The 23445-nt window shown below is 35.8% G+C and overlaps 1 protein-coding gene and 1 pseudogene across 1 annotated transcript; one reads left to right on the top strand and one right to left on the bottom strand.

Annotated features, from left to right (window-relative positions):
* Positions 1-837: 837 nt before the first annotated feature.
* On the top strand, positions 838-2516 carry LOC125213019 (cyclin-dependent kinase inhibitor 4-like). Its single transcript, XM_048113363.2, has 3 exons — positions 838-1278; positions 1847-2038; positions 2117-2516. Exons 1-3 carry the CDS (start codon positions 935-937, stop codon positions 2238-2240), a joined length of 660 nt encoding a protein of 219 aa, XP_047969320.1. The 5' UTR covers positions 838-934; the 3' UTR covers positions 2241-2516.
* A 15948-nt stretch (positions 2517-18464) lies between these two features.
* Positions 18465-21481, bottom strand: LOC125197042 (putative late blight resistance protein homolog R1A-10; annotated as a pseudogene).
* Positions 21482-23445: the final 1964 nt, after the last annotated feature.

Raw genomic sequence — 23445 nt, 5'->3', positions numbered from 1 at the left:
CGTGTAAATAATAAAAAAAGAGGGCTCTTTCAGTGAATGCTCTTAACCCATAAAAAGTAAGAGAAATGATGATGTAGCGGAGAGTTACGACCGAGGCGTGGTTTATAAATACACTGGATATCCTAATACTCTCTTCGTTCATGAAAAATAGTCTCATTTTGTCATTTTGGGATTTCCACAAAAACTAGCCCCATTTCTAGAAATAGAAAGTTTATCTTTCATATTTTACCCATTTTTTCTCATAAACTACCTTTTCTTTTTATATCTTTTATTTTATTTACTTTTTTTCTTTCCTTCTAACTTTACCATTTCTTATTAAAATTTGTGTCATCTATAAATGAGACTAATTTTTATGAACTGAGGGATGAGAGCGTCCACACAATAAGGGGGCTGCGGCTCCTGGCCCGGAGGTGGCTCGGGCGCGGCCCTCTACCGCTGGAGGCAATGAGAGGCGCGGCGGGGGGGAGGGGGTGTGCCCAAGGGAGAGCCGAGTACTTGGCCCAGCCGGGGCCCTTGGGCGCGGCCCCCTATTGCGGAGGGCCGTGAGCTGCGGCCCTTGTGCATTTTTGATTTTTTTTTGTTTTCTAATTTTTTTTATAGATACACTATTTTTTCTCCATTTTTCTACTATTGTGGTGGTAAAATCTAAATTAAAATATAAAAATGAAAGGAAAAAAACCATGTATTTGTAGCTTAAGCTTGTCCACTATTGCGATGGTAAAATATTTTTGAGAGGAGCATGTCCAGGGAAAATAGAAGAAAAAGATGAAAGGTGAAATACATGAAAATGATGAGAAATGTGGAATATATAAAAAGTGGATTACAGACCCCACCTCCTTTATCAATACCCCGCTCAAAATCTTCTTTCTTCACCTCTTTCCCTCACTCTGTCACACACGCATGTGAAATCACCCGTAGCTTCGTACCATTGATTATGGGGAAATACATGCGTACCCGCGCCAGAACCAAAAACATAGACGTCTCTCACTCACCCCTTGGCGTCCGTACCCGCGCCAGAACCCTAGCCCTCAATTCCTCCGCCTCCGATTTTCTCCAGCTCCGCTCCCGCCGCCTCCAGAAGCCGCCTCTCCTCCACCAATACCTCCACAATTCCCACAAAATACCGCCTCCTCCTAAACAGTGCCTCGTTTCTGCACATAATCAAAACCCCCAAATTGAGCCCGCCAACGAAGTTGGGAATGAAGCTTCTCAAATGGCGGCTTTGGAAATTGAGGCATCTTTTGGCGAAAACGATTTGGATACGGAACCTAGACAAAGGTATTATGACCCTTTGAAGTATTTTTCCTCATTTATTTTCCAATTTTATGTTTTGTTTCCTAGAAATGGAGAACGATGCTTTTAAGAATTGTGATGAATTCGGTTGACATCATTTTATAAATTTAATCCTCATCTACAAGTCAAAAAAATTCTCTTTTGCCGCCTCCATTTTAACGGCGGCTGTATTTCTGATTAAATGGGGTTATGTGTTTTTTTGGTTTGCCCTCTTTCGACTAACAATCGATTTAGAAGGCGATGGTTTCTGATGCTGCTTCGCTTTAAATATAGAGTAATTTATTCATTTGGCTTCTAAAACTATATTAATTGATCTGATTTTGATGAAATTTACTTCTCACTGTAGCACTACACAACTGAGTGTTTATCTATTTTGATGAAATTTACTTCATGCGCTTTTCATATACTCCCTCCGCCCAATAATAGATGGACACATTGGGTAATGGCACGAGATTGTAGGAGATGTTGCTTTGTGTGTTAAGTAGAGAAAGAAAATAGTATATTTATATTAATGTGAAGAAAACACATGTTAATTAAATGGGTTGTTGTGCAGGGGCACCAGAGAAAGCACCCCTTGTAGTATGATCGGAGCTGCTGGCAGTATCACAGCACACGGGTCTTCAACAAAGCAGCTAAGTCCCAATGTCTCCAATCAAAAGTCCCCAAGAAATATCCCCACACCTCGCGAGATGGATGAATTTTTTTCCAATGCAGAGCAGCCCCACGATCGCCTTTTCATCGAAAAGTATGTGCTTGTTTGAGCTGAAGTTGTTTCTTGAGTATAAATTATTTGTGATATCATCCTTGTTTCTAAACGGTGCAGGTATAATTTTGACATTGTTAACGATTTGCCCCTCCCCGGACGTTATGAATGGGTAAAGAGTGATGGCATGGGCAGAGTTGGTTGTGATTTTAGGCGCTGTAACTTAAAAAAAGAAGGGGTATAATGTGCTATAAGCCACTCACTCCTGCAATAGTAAGGCCTTTTTTAGTAGTATTAGAATCAGCACAGAATGTAACATTAGACTCTGATAAAGTTCCATTCCAGTCAAAGTTACTTACTTAGGAACTAACTGTTCATTATCTTATTAACTTTGGTGTTGAGAATTGAGATCTCTTGTAAGAACCTTCTCCCAAGTGCTGGCTTGGATGTCATTGTCTTGGTGATAACCGACCAGTCGGCCGGGACATAAACGTCGAATATACCTCTGCCTTTTATCAGATATCAGGGCATATAATTGCATTTGAGCCACAAACTTGAGGGCATAGATTATTTCTTTAAATTGCTGTGTTTAACTGAAGCATAAGATGAATTCAGTAGAGAATTGGTGTTTAAATTGTTAAAAATGTAATTGAGGGTTTTAGCCTTACAGGCTCTTGTGACCAAATATGAATTTGCGTGAAGCAACAATTATTGTGCTCTGTTTTATTTTATGGAATCGCTGAAAATTTTGTTTCTGTCGACGTATGTACGTACGGTTTATGGTTCCCATGTGAATTGCTGTGCAGCACTTAAATGACATTTTTGGTTTTTTCCCTAAAAAGTAATCCACATATTCATGATTACAGATTTACAGGGCACTGACTTCACTAATTTTGTGGCAAATTATTCCCATGTGATTTTTTACCAAACTATTTTTCAGTACAATAAATCTATGTGACCAAATTTTGTATAACCAAAAACTAGTTTATTTGAAAAAAAAATAGATTTATGTATTTAATTAAAATATATGGATGCATATATAGTATATGGAAAGGGTATAATATCGTGGTCACATATTTATAATTTATGTATAATTTTTTCATTTTTTGGAACCACTAATTTCATTTAATGCATACTTTAATTCAAATTTTAAAAATAATAAAAAGAAAATTCAAATATAAAAATAAAAAATGAAGTTAAAGGCTAATAAGTCTTTTTAACTTATCCATTTACTATATTTATGGTTTTAATATATAAATAATAATACATCAAATTATTAATATTATCTTATTTTGGTTGTACAAAATTTGGTTGTTTATCATCACTCTTTTCAGTAATTCTCGGTTATAATCGGAATTGATAAACGGTCAGTTATAACTAAAAATATAAGAAAATATTTTATATATTGATTAATAATTCTCCCGTTCAAGATGTGAATTTTTTTTTTAGTTTGTCCTATTTAAGATGTCCACTTTTTATATTTGAAAATAAATATCCCTCTCATTTCTACTCATTAAAATATTCAACTATCTTTTTTTTTTCTCTACTTACTCTATCTAACAACTCCTCCTACAATCTCGTGTCACTCAAGAATGTGAATATCTTGAGAGGACGAAGGGAGTATAGTACTCTCCTTGCCCTCTACTTTATGTCTATTTTTGTCATTGTCACCTATCTCTCATTTATTGTTCATTTCCACATTTTACCATAAATGATAAGTATGGATTACATTTACTAAGTCATTTCACTTACATTTTATTATACAACTAATGTATACTCCCTCCGTCCACAAAAAATAGAGCACATTTACCATTTTTGGTCGTTCACAAAAAATAGAGCACATTCATTTATCAAAAGTTTTCAACAAATAATAACTGTACAAATCATTCCACTAACGCTACTTCTCACTTACTTTTTCGCCTTTTCTCTTACTTTTTTCTTTCTCTCTTAATTTACCAATTCTACATTAAAACCCGTGTCATACACCAATTGCTCTATTTTTTATGGACGGAGGGAGTATATTTTGCTAAATTTTTTAATTCATTTTTCTTTACATTTCTTAAAACTCGTGCCCACTACAAAAATGGACTAAAAATAGGGGATGGAGGGAGTGTTAGGTTTGGTATACTGAAAAGCATGTTTCGAGCAAGTTTCGCTCGAATAGAATCTTGCTTGTATACGTAAAACTCTATAATCCACTTTTAACCTGATTCAGTATTATTCGAGCAGTTCCGCACGAATAGAATCACTATTATTATTACATTGTGTTTGCTTGTGCATTTATAAGATGTTTTATAAACATTTAAATGCATAAGAAGTAAACAAAGTCTAAGTCTTTTGCTTAGTAGACCGGTTGTGGGCGTCGTCCACTTTAAGGTAACACGGTCAGATCTATGCAATGCTTTGCAAAAGAAAAAGAAGAATTTCACCACCTAGATAGGCTTAGACTACCTATCGTGAAAGGTTGCAATGTCAGTCCGCATATTTCTAAGCCTTACTGAAATAAGATGACATTGGTGTGGTATAGCACTGAACGGATCTAACAGCAAGACTTGCCTTAGGCTATCTACTGAAAGGCGAGGTCTTGATAAATATTTATTTCTTAATCAATGTAGGTTAGCATTGAGCATACGGTATTGATTATGCACTACTTTGACTTATCAAATGGTGCGGGTTTTTCGCAACCCAATAATCCTGATATATTGAGTAGTGGTGATTAATATCTAGCGATGCTAGGATTGCTATTATGTTGAAACGTGCACGAGGTGAGTCTCGTTTGATAATGTCCTCAAGAGGAGCTCGAACAAGGTTTTATTATTCGGAAAACTGGCCAGTTGGAGTTTTATTACTCTATGAATAATAAATAAATGTTTCTTGCTAAGTCCACTCTTGGAATTAATAAGATGTTAATTAATTAAGTCCATAGCAGACATTAATTAATTAATGGACATTTATATCTTAAGCGCGGGAAATAAATAATAAACAACGGAAACCCGGATTACTTGTAATTTCGGATTTGGATGGGGAGAGTTCAATATTACTTCTGTAGTGGCTGCTCGTAATATTCCAATTATAACTTATATTAAATTGTGGGTTCAATTTAATTAGTAAAAAGTAAATTGGATGAGCCCATATCCAAAACCTTCCATAGATCCCTGTCTGGGCCCATAAGGAACTTAATATAAATAGGAGAATAAAGGAGACAGAAATAACACAATTTTTCATTATTGTATTTTTCGAAAATTTCAGCTCCCCAGCTGTAGGAATTTTTTGAATTCCACTCCTATTCTCAAAAGGATTTCTTCTGTCTTCTTTATTTAAGTCCTAGTATTCTAGTAAGATCAGCCCACACTGATATTGGAGTACAGTTCGGGAACCAGAGAGAAGATCCGTGGTCTAGTATTGAAGATCATCTCGTGGAGAAGGCGCAAGCAATCGTCGATTCTTTGGAGAATCAAATCGGTAACCTTAAACCGTAGTATTCATGTTTAGGATTTACTTTCTATGAGCATGAATTATTTGCGTTCTAGCATGCAATTATATGTTAAACATGTGAATTGATTAATCGCATAATCGGTCAAATAGATCCTTGTCTGATTTATTTGTTTTGTACAAGTCTTCCGCTGTGCAAGGGGCAACAAACCCCATCAATTGGTATCAGAGCCAATTTTTGGCTCTGATTATGTGGATTAATTTCATGTTATGTGAATTGCTTGAATGCATGAGTTCTTCGTTTATGTGTTTTATTTACTGTTGAACGAAGAAGCCCAAGGTTCCATGAATGTTGGAGACGTGACTTTTGGAATCTAATTCCTAATATTAGTAATCATAACATAATTATTATGTGGTAATGATTATCTTGACTCCAATGGTTTTGAATAAGTGCATGAACGAATTTTTTTTTTCGTGAATTGTGAGTCAATTCGATCGTCGGTTCGCCTCTCTTGGGCTGAGCGGACGGATGCAGCAGCTTCCACTGCGGCAGCCCAGTACCGGAGTTGATAACGTAGCAGCGCACGGGCTGTCAGAGGCAGCGGCATGGCAGTGGGTGAAACGTTGCAGCGGCGCTGGCGGCTGTAGAGTCGACGATGTCGCAGCAGCAGCGAGCAGCGCCGGTGAGCAACGATTCCAACACTGCAGCAGCGGCCGTGCTCTAAGGCGGTCAGCAACAGCTGCAGTCGACTGCAGCAGCGATCAGCCGTGATCAGCGACGGTGATCGCCCCACAACAGCCGCTGCGAAGCTGGCATCGCAGCAGCGACGACGACGCTGCGGTGAAGTGGGAGTCCGACGGAGAGCTAGATTAGGGTTTACCCTATGCGCGACGCTCGCGCGGGTTTACCCGCGCGACGTCGCATCGCTTCGTCCAGTGACTTCGCTTTCCAAAATTGATTTAGGGTTTCCTAATCTTTGGATTCAATTTTGGAAATATTTCAAGATTAATTTGGAAATAAGATTTGAATATATCTTTTGTAGATTTTATATATTATATAAGATTTGATTTTGTATTAAATCATGGATTAATTATAGATTTTATCCTTATTTTATGGACTTGTAGGGATTTAAATCCTAGATGAATCCTAGTTAAATTTGGATAATGAGAATCTAATATTTATCTATATCCTATGGATTAATGTGGATTTATCCCTTGATAAATCCTAGTTGGATTTAGATAATGATAATATTATTTTATTCTTATCCTATGAGTTTATATGAATTTATTCATAGATAAATTCTAGATGGATTTGGATAGTGATAATATAATATTTTATTCTTATCTTATAGATTTATATGGATTTGTTCCTAGATAAATCTTGGATAGATTTGAATAACTATAATATAATATTATTTAATTCTATGGATTTATATGGATTTACTCCAAGTTAAATCCTAGATGGATTAGGATTAATATTAATATTAATTTATTTTATCCTATGGATTTGAATAGATTTAATTCTATTAAGACAAATCTTAGATGGATCAAAATAAGTATTAATCCAAGTTATCCTTATCATTTGGATGTATGTCCTAGATAGATTAGGATGTTAATGATATATAAGAAAATCCTTAATTAATTGGATTTAGATAAATTTATTTATCTAAGAAATCCTAAGTATTGTTTGATATATTCTGGATGTCTATTCTAAATAGAATTAAGATTTGTATAAATCTTGGTTGATTGGATTTTATTTGTCTTAAGGATTATGATGGAAGTGTTTCTATCTAGTAATATCCTAGTACGATTTAAATAATGATAATCCTAGATCAACGTTATCTTGAATTGTAGGATTTGATTTTATCGAAATAAAATCTAGAATAATCCTAAATGGATTTAGATAGTTAACTCTATCTTGATAAATCCTAAATAAATTTGGATAAACATTATCCATGATAAAACTTAATTATTTAATTGATTCCCCCTTGACTAGATTAAATAATTTTCGATGATTATCATGTGTGTTTAAATGCCATGCATTAAATGGGTTTATCTGTTTATTTGGTGTTTATCTATTTTTAAGTGGATTATCTGCTTTATCTGCTTATGTGATAATTATGCAAAAACCATATAAAAATATCTAAGTGATGATTACAACAAGTGCGTTGTATACGGTCTCCATCGGTTGGACTGCCAAATTTTGTGAAGCTGATTTTCTAATATTATCGCCACCTACAGAGTAGGGACAATAATCCTACGAAAACAGCAAGTTCATAAGGGCGGACTTCTCACATAATAAATAGAATGAACTAGAAAGTGGTTCCCAATATTATTGCCACCTGCAGAGTGGGGACAATAATCCTAAGGAACTGCGAGTTTCAGGGTTCAATCAGAATTTATGAGATAGCTTGATTTTGTTATCAACACATGAACATTGTTATGGGAGTGTGTTGTAGAAATAAAATTCTGTAATGCTAAATCTGATGGTCGTGCTTAGGCAGCATTAGGCGTGTCAACCTCCAGAGGAGGAAGCTATTGATGCGTCGGTGTTGTGACCAGGAAAATTGTCAAAATTTTAATGCGTATTAACCTCCAGAGGAGGATACAATTTATTAATTTTGCTGTTGTAAGATACATAATTGTTTTGTGGTTATTTGTGATTATGTATTGAGCATGAGTATGTGATAATAAGTTTATTTGCCAAATCTCCATTATGTCATTTAATGTTTGTCTGCGATCCTTAAAGAAAGTAAACTCGAATGCCTAAATTATGTAGACCGGAAACAAAAATGGATAAGATTCTCATCGCTGAAAGCTTGGAGTTTATACTCAATGATTCATGTCCTCCATTTCCTCGTCATAATTCCACGAAGAATGTTCGAGAATGCATTATGCATGTACTTGACAAGCTCTTTGAGGAATAAGGTCAAGCTATTTTCCTTTAAGTAGCTCGACAAGTCTTGGTTAATGACGATGAAAGATGGATATCAATAGAATCTGTTAAGATGATTCGATTGGAATATCCTAGAGTGACAGAATGTTTTGAGGATCTTTTGATCACTCAAATAGTTTCTGACACAAGTCATCGCCTAAAGTAACAAGAAATGACTATAAGAAGGTTTAACTGAAAAGTAGAAAATCTTCAGAATAATAGTCGTTGTGTTACTATTAGAGGAAAGTAACATGATAGATGGCGAATTCATAAAGGCTGCATTTTTCTTAAAGTCCTAGTTCATTTGAACATAAGACTAGATATGTAAATGAGAGAGCCTGGATTGTCATCGAAGTTTGTTTAAAGCGAGAAAAGATGCTTTGTGAGTTGGATTGACCTATTTTATAGAAGGACAATGACTTACATGACAATGCAACTTCTAAGTAAGAGATCTTCATCCAGTTAGGTTTTTGTTGCAGTGGGAGCTATTAATGCTCAACTATTGTTTTATGGTTGATGCTTAAGGCATCATAGTATTAAAATAATATAAGTGCGACAAGGTTGAGTATTCAACAACACATCAACTTCTTAATCATTGAATGATAAAGTATTTATGGCTCTTAGCCTTAAGGCCAAGAAAATACTTAGAAATTGTTCGAACGGATCTAGACTATCAAGATTTTAACATTTCGTTAAATAGCTTGACAGTTGAGAAAGTCTGTTTGATGCACTATGAGTTAGAATCATTTGATTTTTCAAGAGATTCAGAATACTTATAAAAGTGCAACATAGAAAGACTAGCAAGTCTCAATGGTTTACACCATAAGGAGACGAGCAAAGGGTTATGATCAGTAGTGGGAGTCTAATCTCCATTAACGAATCCAAGCATTCATCTAATGAATGGGATAGTTATGTAAGAAGGAATCGAAGTCTCTCTAAGACAAGTTTGATTAAGTGATGAGTTGTACTCATTAAAATCTTATCATTGATGGGATAAACATTAAAGAAACTACCAACATCAGTACCTTCTACAAAACACGAGTTGTGGACTAGAGCGTCTCTAGTCTAGCACATCTCAAGGTGTAATGTTGTTCCAACACGTGTTGGAAAAGTGTCCAAGAAATTGGAGTTGAGTACTGAGGCATGTTTTAAGGTTTGTCCCAAATGATGTAAGGTTATAAGTTCTGTAATCTTCAAAGATATAATTCTTGTACGAAGATCAAGAGATGAACTACAAGCCTAACAACGTGATAACTCTCAAAAGAGAGATATTGGATTTTCCACATTACCAAGAAGTCATACCATTAGAAACTTTTGCACTAATAAAATCAACTTCAGTACCTAAGATTGTAAGAACCATATCGTAGTGGGAGCGTTCCACTGGAACACAACAAGTTCATGGGTCTAAGAGTGTCGTAAGACTCAGTCTTAGATTAACTTGAACATAATCCCTTTAACTACAATGTAGTATTGGTTAATTTGGATATTCATCCTCGAAAAGGTGATAGATTCCAAACTACAATCTAAGATAGACAACATGTTTTACAAGACTTGCAATACTACCTACAGGCTGTGTCAGTCAGTGGGAGCAAGTATCTTTGCAAGTGTAAATATGGATCTTAAAATGGCTAGACAATGATAAACAGGTTATGCCCAAAGAGAATTATCTTCTCGCTATCGTTGTGCCATGATTTATTCGATCCTATTGTCTATTAGAACTTACATAAATTAGAATGTAAGTATTATGATTGTCAAGACAGCCTTCTATAAATAGAAGTCTTGATGAAATCATCTACTAGAACATTCTAATGGATATGTAATTAAGGGCAAGAAACGCATGATTGGAAGCTTATAAAGACCTTCGTGGTCTTAGGCAAGCATCTAAATCAGAGTATATGTGTTTTATCAAAATTGTCAAATATTTGTTATTTGACTTGTGTCCTTAACAGTGCTGTAAGCACAAGGAAGTTGAAAGTGCATTACATATGGTATTATTGGTACTCTACGATGATGAAATCTACAAAAGTTGCAAACAACTAAGATTGGCATCTGGCGTAGGAAACTGGTTGTCTACCCAGTTTAAGATAAATGATTTAAGAGAAACTAATTACATTCTTAGCATCTAAGTCCTTTTAAGATTGCTAGAAAGAATGTTGAGATTCTCTTAGGAATCTTATATCTACACATTGCTTGGAACATTTAAGCATTAGAAATTCCATGAAAAGGTTTATACCTCTCAAGATGGAATTGTCTTGTCTCTAGTCAAGTGTCGTTTGACGCTTAGTGAGATCAAGAATTATGAGACTAGTTTCGAAGATAGTTGTCTCATGTATGCTATAATGTGTACTAAGTTTGATATTAGTTATGCTTATGCATAGCAAGTATATATCATATTAACCATGGCAAAGGATTTTGATTGAGGTAATGAATATACCCTAGTGCTTGAGAAAGGCTAGTAACTATATTCTAGTTTACCAGTCATTCATGTAATGTCCTTGGGGTTACACTGTCTTAGTTTTATGACTAATCAGTAATCGAGTAAGTCATCCTCTGAATATATGTTTACCTTAGGAATATCTTCCTAATAGCTTTAATCGTAAGTTTGAGTATGCCTATGAGTATTATTTTTTATTACTCTAGTGAAGGCTAACTCAAAGGACACACGAGTTTATTAAGCTAAGCAATCACATATGGGGATGAAATTAATTAAAGATCAAGTACGCAGCAAAGACATTATGGTGACAAAGATATAATCAGAGAACTACCAAGCAGATTTTTCTTTCACTTAGTGAAATGAATGGTAGTTCGATATATCTAGTATCAATACCTGCTTTGTGTATAAGTGGGAGAGTTTTTGGCAGTGGGTATACTCGAAAGCATGTTTTGAGTATAAGTGGGAGATTGTTAGGTTTGGTATACTGAAAAGCATGTTTCGAGCAAGTTTCGCTCGAATAGAATCTTGCTTGTATACGTAAAACTCTATAATCCACTTTTAACCTGATTCAGTATTATTCGAGCAGTTCCGCACGAATAGAATCACTATTATTATTACATTGTGTTTGCTTGTGCATTTATAAGATGTTTTATAAACATTTAAATGCATAAGAAGTAAACAAAGTCTAAGTCTTTTGCTTAGTAGACCGGTTGTGGGCGTCGTCCACTTTAAGGTAACACGGTCAGATCTATGCAATGCTTTGCAAAAGAAAAAGAAGAATTTCACCACCTAGATAGGCTTAGACTACCTATCGTGAAAGGTTGCAATGTCAGTCCGCATATTTCTAAGCCTTACTGAAATAAGATGACATTGGTGTGGTATAGCACTGAACGGATCTAACAGCAAGACTTGCCTTAGGCTATCTACTGAAAGGCGAGGTCTTGATAAATATTTATTTCTTAATCAATGTAGGTTAGCATTGAGCATACGGTATTGATTATGCACTACTTTGACTTATCAAATGGTGCGGGTTTTTCGCAACCCAATAATCCTGATATATTGAGTAGTGGTGATTAATATCTAGCGATGCTAGGATTGCTATTATGTTGAAACGTGCACGAGGTGAGTCTCGTTTGATAATGTCCTCAAGAGGAGCTCGAACAAGGTTTTATTATTCGGAAAACTGGCCAGTTGGAGTTTTATTACTCTATGAATAATAAATAAATGTTTCTTGCTAAGTCCACTCTTGGAATTAATAAGATGTTAATTAATTAAGTCCATAGCAGACATTAATTAATTAATGGACATTTATATCTTAAGCGCGGGAAATAAATAATAAACAACGGAAACCCGGATTACTTGTAATTTCGGATTTGGATGGGGAGAGTTCAATATTACTTCTGTAGTGGCTGCTCGTAATATTCCAATTATAACTTATATTAAATTGTGGGTTCAATTTAATTAGTAAAAAGTAAATTGGATGAGCCCATATCCAAAACCTTCCATAGATCCCTGTCTGGGCCCATAAGGAACTTAATATAAATAGGAGAATAAAGGAGACAGAAATAACACAATTTTTCATTATTGTATTTTTCGAAAATTTCAGCTCCCCAGCTGTAGGAATTTTTTGAATTCCACTCCTATTCTCAAAAGGATTTCTTCTGTCTTCTTTATTTAAGTCCTAGTATTCTAGTAAGATCAGCCCACACTGATATTGGAGTACAGTTCGGGAACCAGAGAGAAGATCCGTGGTCTAGTATTGAAGATCATCTCGTGGAGAAGGCGCAAGCAATCGTCGATTCTTTGGAGAATCAAATCGGTAACCTTAAACCGTAGTATTCATGTTTAGGATTTACTTTCTATGAGCATGAATTATTTGCGTTCTAGCATGCAATTATATGTTAAACATGTGAATTGATTAATCGCATAATCGGTCAAATAGATCCTTGTCTGATTTATTTGTTTTGTACAAGTCTTCCGCTGTGCAAGGGGCAACAAACCCCATCAGGGAGTACGTACTATTTTCTCTTTCCCAATGAAGATTGTCCACTCTCTTTTTTGGTTTGTTTCAACCAGAGATGTCAATCCAATTCGAAGCTCGTCGAATACTCAGTTAAAATTAGTGGGTTAGGGATGTAAAATCACAACTCAAATATAAAATCGGGCTATTCTAGCTTTTTGGTTGATCGACTTGGCCAGGTTGAGTTACGGGTCGGCCAATTGGGTTGGCAAGGTAAATTTAAAAAAGATATAAAATTCTAAGGGTTTAGAGAATTAGATTTTTATATTCTCTCATGTGTGTGCCTCACAGTTATTCCTCTTTCAGCCGAACACTCATTTACTGGTCATTTACGGTATCAAAGTGGACTCGATCTGAGATTATAGGCTGTGGGGATAGTGTTGAAAATGGAGAATTGAAATATGCAGATTTGGGGAAAAATATGGAAACCGTTAAAGAGAGGGAAAATGATGAATGGAACTGAAGAAGAAAAAAAGCCGATTAAGGAAAGAAGGAAAAGCGTGTTTCATTATTGACTACTGTGACCAAGTGTTGATGGCAAAATACAAAGAAGGCCTTATATATAGGCACAAATACAAACAAATAAAATGCTAAACACTAACTAATAAAGGAAAACAATATCAACTAATTACATTTTTATTTTTAATTTCAACAGATAGCATATCCACGTGAATATAGTAGTGTTAAACTCCTAGTTATATATAGAAGATACTCACTCCGTCCGCGAACAAGAGTCCCATTTTTCCATTTTGGTCCGTCCGCGAATAGGAGTCCCGGTTCATTATTACTATAAATTGTTAGGGAGATTCAATATACTGAACAGAAACAGAACGGATAATCTGAAAGTCGTGATGAAATCACTTTCAGATCAAATCAATTTCGGCGGTTCTACCAAAATATTTGATCGAATACAATTCAGAGAAAAATAGAACTATCTTATGTTGATATCTGAGAAAAAGCATAATGAACCAAACAAGAATCGATCAGATTTAACAAGATGAACCAGCGCGTTTTATCAAGATGAAACATCGTGTCTGTTAATTTCATAACTGAAATTCACTGATTTTCAAAGGTTTCCGAAATTGCAAACTAGTCATTTGACTTTCAGAAATTACATTTTCGGATGAATTTCTTACACAGCAACTTCGTTGGAAATAAAAAATTTCCAAGCTCGACCCCAGCCAGGGGCTCTGCCCCTTGGACCCCGCCAGGGGCTGCCAGAGGCCCCACATTCCACTAACTAATTTCACTCACATATCATTTAAAACTAATATATACAAGTGGGATCCATATTTTACTAACTTTCTTTCATCCAATTTTTTTTAAAAACCGTGACAAATAGAAATGAGACTCATATTCGCAGACGGAGGGAGTATAGCTAATCACAATGTTACAAATTTGGTTATGACTCAGAACATTGGATTTTTTGTTTTTTTTTTCCTCCTCTTCTTTGTTCTTTTTCGCTGACACATCTCAAATTGGTTGGATGTACAAATGTGCGAGAGAGAATGATGTTCTCAAAAGAGGGCAATTCTAGTAAGAGATCATACATTAAAGTATAAATTTAATTAGTTGGGAATTTGATACATGAAAATGAGTATAGTTTGTTGAGGCAATTAGATTTGGTTAAGTGCAGTTAAAGGGATTAGTTAGCAGCAAGCCACATTAAGAGGAGTAGCTAGTTAATTAGGTGGTTATCAAGTAGAATAGCTAATCCTCTATAAATGGCATTGTACTCTTCTTCAATAGGGAACCAATGAATAAAATGAAATACTATCGTTTTCTCTCTTATATCTCTCTCTCAATACTCTATAACTGCCGGTGAGTTCTCTGGTCAAGTTCCGGTGCCTTCTTCGGTGGCTGTTCAGATCCCAGGCGCTCTAGTCTGTACCAGATTTTAATTAAATTTCATTATTGATCAAAATTTGAGGAAAGATTCGCTTGGACTAGAAAACCACTGGGGACTACTACCCTTTTACAATGATATCCGATATATGACATGACTCAAAATTAACCTACGCTCAGCAGCGTATACATGTAGTGAAAATTTAATAAAGCCGTTGGTGGCCTAGTGGTAGAAGTTCTTCTTGTTACAGCAAAGACCAGTGTTCGAGCCTCGTTAGGTTCATCTCCTACTCTTGTTTTTACTTTATCTTTTTTAATTTAATTTTGTATTCTTTAGTATTTAAAATTTCAATTAATTACTATATAAGTATAGAGTATAAATTTTAGTAATAATTTACGGTAAACTCAAGTTTAATTACTAGTACTAAATAAGTATCATAAGTTAGTAATATTTATAAAATTAATCTCATTATATTCATATCTATACTATATTTCTAAGTAACAATATATGGATACTTGTACATCAAATGCATAGTTTACCGTCTACGTGACACCATCATATAAATTTATTTCTATTTAAAAATGAAGTTTTTAATAAAAAACAAAGAAAAAATAAAATAGAAAATTTGAGAAAACATACAAAAAGAACAAAAAGGATTTGTCAAAAATTGAAATTTGTCGTATCTTTATTTTTCGCACCCCCTTATGAAAATCCCAGATACGCCACTGCCTACGCTAAAGCTCGCCCTCAAGCCCTGGGCGAGTCGGTCGAGTCTTTCCCTATTGTTGCATTCCCAACACAAGAAGACGCACGGAAGAGGTGTCCCAAGCACATCCGTTGCGAGTTTGTCTCGGTAGGGAACTGTAGAAGCTATTGGAGGAAAGCATCTCTTTTTCTTTCGAGATGGGCATATGAAGTGAAGATGCAGAAGTCAGAACCCATTGAAGACGAAAGTGGGGTACAAGGAAATTTAATCCCACTGCCTGAAAAAATAATTTGCACATGCCTTTACGGTAATTTTTAGCATACAATTTTCGTGAAATTGTAAATTTTTTTGACGCTGTGTTGTATGCATTACGCTACAATCATTTGCAAATTGCAATTGATTTGCTAAGTACGTGAGAATTTTGTTATGCATTGTATTTTATTTTATTTTATTTTTTGAAAACTTCTAAGGATATGTTTGGGAACATGGAATTAGATGTGTGGAATTGGAATTGGAATTGGAATTGAATTGAATGCTTCAATTTCATATCCAATGTTTGGTACCATAAAAATATTTGGATTTGGAATTGAATTCTTTCAATTCCACAATTTGAATTGCATATCAAAGGTAGAAAATTGGAATTCTAAATAGTTATAAATACATATTTTCACTACTTCACACACTACTCAGATTTCACACACACTACACACATTTTGCACACTATACAAATTTCACAAACTACACACACTACACGCATTACTCACAGTACACACATTTGGCACACTACACACACTACACAAATTTCACACATTTCACATACCACAAAAATTTCACACGTTTCACACACTACACGCACTTCACACACTTCATACATTTCACACACTACACACACTACATGAATTTCACACACTTCACACACTACACGTTACACACACTTCACACACTACACATTTCACACATTTCAATTTTTGGATTTATTTTTCAGTTTTTAGTTTTTTTTCAATCCAAAGTGAACCACATCGAAAATTTTAAATTTTCAAAAAGTTTAAGCCGAACCAAATCGTAAAACTAAGCCAAATTTGAAATTTTAGTTTGTGAATAGTTTGTGTGCAATGTGTGTATTTTGTGTCTAGTGTGTGTATTTTGTGTGTACTAATATGTGTACTTTTTATATAGTGTACGTAGTGTTTATTTTGGGTATATCGTGTGTAGTGTGTGCAATGTGTGGAGTGTATTTTTTTATAATGCGTGCACAAGGTGTATTTTGTGTATAGTGTGTGTATATTGTGTGTAGTGTGTGTAATTTGTGTATAATGTGTGTAGTGTGTTTATGTATAGTTTGTGTATAGTGCGTATTGCGTGGATTGTGTGTATTTTGTGTATGGTGTTTGTTATGTGTGTAGTGTGTGTATGTTGAGTATGATGTGCGTAGAGTGTGCAGTGTGAGAAGTGAGTATTTTGTTTGCCTGTGTGTATAGTATGTGTATTTTGTGTAAAGTGTGTGTGAGTGTGTATTTTGTGTATGTGTACAAATTCTTCAAATTCAATTCTATATCAATTACTCATTTTATCAAACATAGGATTTGAAATTGAATTAGAATTCAATTACTTCCAATTGAATTCCATAAAATTTGAATTTCAATTCGATTTCAATTCTGTGTACCAAACGGATGCATTCCTGGATAAAATTAAAAACATTTAAAGTAAACCATATTGGGCCGGTAAATCTAAAAAGATAAATATATACATAACCCAGTCTCAAAACATGTTACGAAGCCTTTATTACTCCCTTTGTCCCATAGAAGTAGGATTTTTTTTTTCGTCCGTCTCATAAAATAGTCCATATTTATTTATGATAATCTTTTTCTCATTTCTTTTAGTTTAATATTTATGAGCCACACCATCCACTACATAATTTCAACTACTTTTTTTGTTATTTTCTCTTACTTTATCAATTACACATTAAAACTCGCGTCAACCTAAATAGCCTATTTCTATGGGACGGAGGAAGTATTACATAATTAAACGACTCACTCCGTCCCAACTACGATGACACACTTTTCTTTCTAGTGTTCCAACCCAGATGATACATTTCTATTTTTGGTAACTTTTTCTCTCCAATTAATACACTCAACCGCTTTTTATTCTATCCAATTAAATATTCTACTCTCTTTCACTCTTCATTTAATACTTGCACTTACTTTTTCTGTATCAAATTAATTATATTAATTAAGAAATGTGTCATCTTAGACGGGATGAAGAGAGTACAATTTCGGACTTACTATCTGCAGAAAGAAGTGTTACACTGTCACCAAGCCAGATTGTATTTAATGTTGAACTAAATTTAAAGACCGAACTAGAAACCAAATCTCAGTCATCTATTAGAATTTTTTCTAATATTGTGGGTGGGTAAAATAAATTAAGCAAATAATATACCTTATTTTATAAGAATTTCATTATTTGATTCATTGCGGAAAGATTGAACTAAAATAATTTTAAAATAAATAAGATAATGAACTATTTTTTAGTTCTACGTTAAGAATTAGTTCTGTCCTCTCCATCACTTGAGCCTTCTTCAACAGATCAATGGCTGCAACAAAACATCTAGTAATAATAAAGAATTGGCTTTAAAACAAGAATCAAGAAAAAGAAAAAAGTAGCCATAGAAAAGCAAGTCTTCCTTCATAATTATTCCATCAGTTTGGTTAAGATCAAGAATGATTCCCACATCGGCCTTTTGCTGTAGTTGCAATGTAACCGTGTGATAGATCAACACAAATGATCATGATCAATTGATCATCAACATATGCAAATAGCATTCTGAAATCTGCATTGAAAAAAAGCATACGTGACAGCTCTGACCAATTATTGAATTAATGATTTTTGGAAGGTTATGTTTAGATTCAATGCAGTTGGTGCTAAACTACTATGTTACAAAAAATATATTTTCTCAAGATTCGTATTTAGGAACCGGTTCGGATTCAAAATCCGATCTGAAATCCCTGACAAGTGACAATGATACTTACACCATTTCGCTATTTCACGCAATATGCAACTTCAAAATATGTATACGAGTTGCTTGAATGAAACTTAGATATCACAAGAATAGTTAGATTTCATATGCATACACTACAATTAAGAATTTCCTATACATGTGACAGTTATTATGGATCACAATAATGCACAGATACAATAGAGGATCCATCTTAATAAACAATGGCGATAACGGGCGTTTGAGTCCCGATCCACACCTGTGTAACACAAGATTTGAAGCATACTTGCATTTCGAGAAAAAAAAACCACGGCCACCCTAGTAACTTGACAAACATTTATCAAAATAGATATCATCACTGGAGGAGTCCTACTTTTTAGGAGCAATAACTTTAAAGTTCGGATTTGCCAAGCTCTGCAGCTCTTTGTTATCCTCCAAGAGCCTAACTGTAACTTTAAAGGATAGTTGTTCTTCTCCTTGCAATTCCTCTTGTTCCTCTACCATTCTCTTCGCACTCTTCACCACTGACTCGTTGCACTCATCCAAATTCACATATTTTAGTGTCGGAATTTCTCCAAGTTCTGCAGGGATATCCTTCAAATCTTGTAAGTACATAAGATGAAGGTGCTCGAGGCATGGGAAGTGGGAGGAGCTCTCGATCATCCAGCATTCCAACTGATGACAATTTTCAAGTGACAAATATTTGAGACTGAGGAACTAGCCTTCAACTGTTTCCCATTTGCCTGTTGTGAAAATTCCGCCATTCAACTTGAACTTTTGAAGAACGGGTAATGTACTTACCCTTTCCAATATGTCTTCCATTCTACAACCAACTATTTTAAGAGTCAGACACTTAAGAGAGTGTGGAAAGGTAAGCTTTCGCAAAAATTCACCACTTGGACACCATTGCATCTAAGAGATTCCAGCTTTTGCAGACGTTCGATATTGTGGACACAATAGTCATGAGCACAAGACTGAACTCTGTCATAAATGAGTCCCAATTTCTTGATATTGGGGATTCTACTGACCATTGTCTCATCACATTTGAAGTTCATTACTCCTTTGAGGGTTTGTAGATTCTCCATGATGACAATGTTGTCACTTGGAGGATCTGGGAGATGCAACCCTCCAAGTATCCAAAAACAAACATGCCTAAGTTGAGGCATGTTCCAAATATCAACTACTTCATTAGAATGAGGAACAATTAATGTCTGTAGACTCCACATGAGATTGATAGAAGAAGGAAGATGAATAACATCAAGAAGCCGCAAATTTAACATCTTTGCTGGGGAATACTTATGTTCTATAATGGGAGCTGCTTTCAATATCCTCAATAATTTTAAATTAGGGAACAGTTGAACTCTTTGATGATCACTTATATAGGAACGGGCATGTGGTGAAGATTTCATGGCATGAACTACTATCTCTTCTGAAGCGCTTCTCGAAATAATTACACGGCGTTGGCTACAGATGCCTTGAGGTCTATGTTTTCCTACCACATGATAAAACCTCTCCTTTTCAGCTTCTCTCAAGCAAAGGTCTCTCAATAAATCATGCATTTTCAAGCTCTTCATGTTTCCAGTTTTCCCCAAATCGTGAACAAGAATTAGATTTCTCTCAACTAGTTCATCTAAGTAATCTTTTGCAATTGTTTCCAAACTTTTGCCCCTTGTTGGTTTTAGAAATCCCTCAGAAACCCATAGCTTGATGATTCTTGATATTCGAATTCTATAATCCTCCTCATACGCTCCCATATACAGAAAACACAGCTTAAGATAAACCGGCAAATGGTTGCAGCTCAATTTCAATATTTTTAAGCAACGGTTATCATCCTCCAAATTCACGAGTGAATTTATATTTCCTTTAATAGATTCCCAACATTTTTTTGTTTGTTCCTGCTTTCCCAAAAGACCTCCCATCACAACAATTGATAAGGGAAGTCCTCTGCAACTGTACACAATATTTTTTCCAATTTTCTCTAATCCAGAAGGACAACTTTTCCCCTCGATTTTACAAAACAAATTCCAACTACTTCCCTCATCCAGAAATTTCATTTTAAGGCCATCATAGTTATCCAATTGAGATCCCAAATTTGATAGCCTAGTTGTCACCATTATCCGACTACCATTATTATTGTCAGGAAAATAGCATTGTAGCTTCTCCCATGCCTCAATACTCTACATATCATCCAACACAATCAAAAACCTTCTATATGATAAACATTTGTGGAGTGCTACTCCTACTTCATCTTCTCTCATTTTACTCGACCTTTCATTCACTACTTTATCAACTTGAGATAGAATTTCACAAAGAAGTTCTTTTGTGTTATATTGTTGAGAAATTGTAATCCAAACACAAATATCAAAATGATGAGAAATAAATGGTTTCTCATAAACATTTCTGACAAGAGTAGTCTTACCAATTCCTCCCATGCCTACGATTGTGATGACTTGGCGACCGCGTTGTCCATCAGTAAGCTTATCCATGAGTTGTAGCATCAGATCATCACAGCCCACCATGGTTGTGCTGTTCAACCTAAAGAGAGAAGATGACGAAGAATTGTTTGAGGAACTAGCAGAAGATGAGACTTGTCTCTGCAGCTGATCTTTAACTGCAACCATCTCCATCACTTTTTTCTTGATCAAACCCAAATCTTCTATCACCTTCATCAGACTCTCGTACAAGTCTGCTGGTCTGATTTTTAGACCATCAATTTCGTGCCCAATTGCACGAGAGGCTAGGAAGAAACGATCTCTTTTAACTGCAGAGGCAGCAAGAAGAATTTGATCGATGATGTTAGATTCGATGGCATCTTCAGCCGCATAAACAGCATCAGTGATGCGCATCTCCAACGAATCAGCTTCATCGCTGTCAGCAAAAGGAGACTTATAGCCTTCAAGAAATTCCTGCAAGAACACAACAATTTCAGTGATAGACTCAACTTGTGTTTTGTCCATTGAAATTGGAGGGGAAGGATGATGCTTGATCTGATGGAAAATCTGCATAAGAGAGACCAGAGCTGCATAAGCCGCCATTGATATTTTTGCTTCTGTTTCTTTCGTCAGGAAATGTTTTACAGTTACAGAGGGAATATGGCTAGAGAGACTGAGTCAACATTGGCTAGCTAGCCCAACATTAATAACTGACCCACTGCCTTAAGAGATGTATAAAAAGTAGCATCCACTTGTGTTTTAAATAGTTAAAATCCATTAAACAGAAAAAAGCAAAGTTGGCTTGCCGTCCAGTTTTCGATCTTGACAGTTTTAAGGGGATCTTCCTCATTGCTGGTGTTCATTAGAACCTACTGCTTCAAGGAAGGAAAAGCTTCTCTGGCTTGCTAAGATTTTTTTCAAAGGAGAAAGTTGAGTCGTTGTCATCAACGGACACACAGAGTCCTGATATCCAAACTCCAAACTCCAAACTCCACAGGAGACTAATTCATGACTATATGTACGTTCACATTCTATAGAAATACAAGTATTTAGTTTTAGGTTGTTATCTAGGTTATAACACTTGTTTTAGCAAAAAAAATAGTTCTTGTATGTTCTATGGGAATCGAATATTTCACCTCCAACTGCGATTACAACACCATGACCAAGCCAATTTCAGAGACTCAAGGAGTGATGTTTGTCACTGCAGTTTCTTTACACGAAACTTAAAATCTTTACATGTGACAGTTATTCTGGATAAGTGATCAAAGCAAGCAATTATAGCCGCTCGAAAGGAACGCATCAAATTCATCAAGTTGACGAAAGAATCTAAAAGTAACTTGAAAGTTGGGATTTGCCAAGCTCTGCAGTTCTTCATTCTCCTTTCTGAGCCAAATTTCCCACTTTAAAGGATAGTATTACTACACATTGTAATTTCTCTTGTTCCATTCTCTTCGCACTCTTCACTGCTAATTCACTGCAGTAATCCAACAGCACATATTTCAGTGTCGAAATTTCACCAAGTTCTGCAGAGATCTCCTTCAAATGCCCCAAATAATTAAGATGAAGGTACTCGAGACATTAGAAGTGGGAGGAGCTTTCCATCGTCCAACATTTCAATTTATTTTGGGTTAGTGACAAAAATTTGAGACTAGGGAACTGTTCAACCGTCTCTCTGCTTACCTTTTCCATTATGTCTTCCTGATAGGCCTTGGTTCGGCCTATTGGGGGTGGCGGAGGAATTCTGGTGAATGGCAAGGATTTGACGTAAATTGAGGTGATATTTGTGTGAGTTTGCAGTGAAGAATTGAAATCAAATCCTAGTTGAGGTGCTAGGATGGAGAACCGAGGATGAGAAACAAGAATGCTCTTTATTTCTCGACGCCAATATTCTAATGGGATTCTATTATTTATAGAATCCTCAACCCTAGACGGTTCGACCTAATCCTAACCCGGGAAAGAACCGACAAGAAAACCCGAGTATAAAAATAAAAAGATAGCGGACGATATCTTGCTTGGAGGTCAAGATATCGACATAATTAATTGTTTAAACAAAAGTTACAAGGAAATAAATAAAACAGCAAAAATAAATAAAAGCTTAATTCCATGTCACTCGTCTGTGAAGCGCGCTGGTCTTCTCGCTGATCGTTTTGGTTGTTTTCGCCTGACAAAAGATTGCTTGCTGCGTGATCGCCCTCTTCTTCCGGTCGCTGAGCTTTCCTCCTGCCCAACCGTGCCTTGTCGGATGTCGGGATCGTCGTGTGTCACGGAGTCCCTATCAACTCCCTCCCTGACGGAAATTGCCTTGTCCCCAAGGCGCAGGTTTGGAAAATTCTATAGCAACAACTCAACGGACTCCCAAGAGGGTGAAGCAGAAACGCCTGATGCTCAATGAACAAGCCATTGCTCCTGCGGTACACCCTTAACCAAAACCGTGCGCTGATCCGACGCGTGGAGTGGTGTGTCAAGTGGGCGACCCTGCGGAGAACTTACAAGTGTCGACGGAGAAACGACCAACGACGATTGTTCCACAGAAGGCTTTAACAACGAGACGTGAAACACATCATGAATTCGACTATCCGTCGGGAGCTGAAGACGGTACGCCACCTTGCCAATCCGCTCAATAATCTTGTAAGGGCCATAGAACCGTCTCCC

This window comes from Salvia hispanica, chromosome 2 (genome assembly GCF_029641045.1).
Source record: "Salvia hispanica isolate PSC_SH4W2 chromosome 2, Shi_PSC_v1, whole genome shotgun sequence".
Taxonomy (NCBI): Eukaryota; Viridiplantae; Streptophyta; class Magnoliopsida; order Lamiales; family Lamiaceae; genus Salvia; species Salvia hispanica.
Note: the sequence above shows the minus strand (reverse complement) of the source record. Positions and strands in the feature narration are given on the sequence as shown.

Bases quoted from the DNA above. Each gene is read 5' to 3' on its own strand.
- LOC125213019 (XM_048113363.2), top strand. From the start codon at position 935: ATGGGGAAATACATGCGTACCCGCGCCAGAACCAAAAACATAGACGTC. The intron at 1,279-1,846 runs GTATTATGACCC...GTTGTTGTGCAG, and splicing joins GATACGGAACCTAGACAAAG to GGGCACCAGAGAAAGCACCC. The intron at 2,039-2,116 runs GTATGTGCTTGT...TAAACGGTGCAG, and splicing joins GATCGCCTTTTCATCGAAAA to GTATAATTTTGACATTGTTA.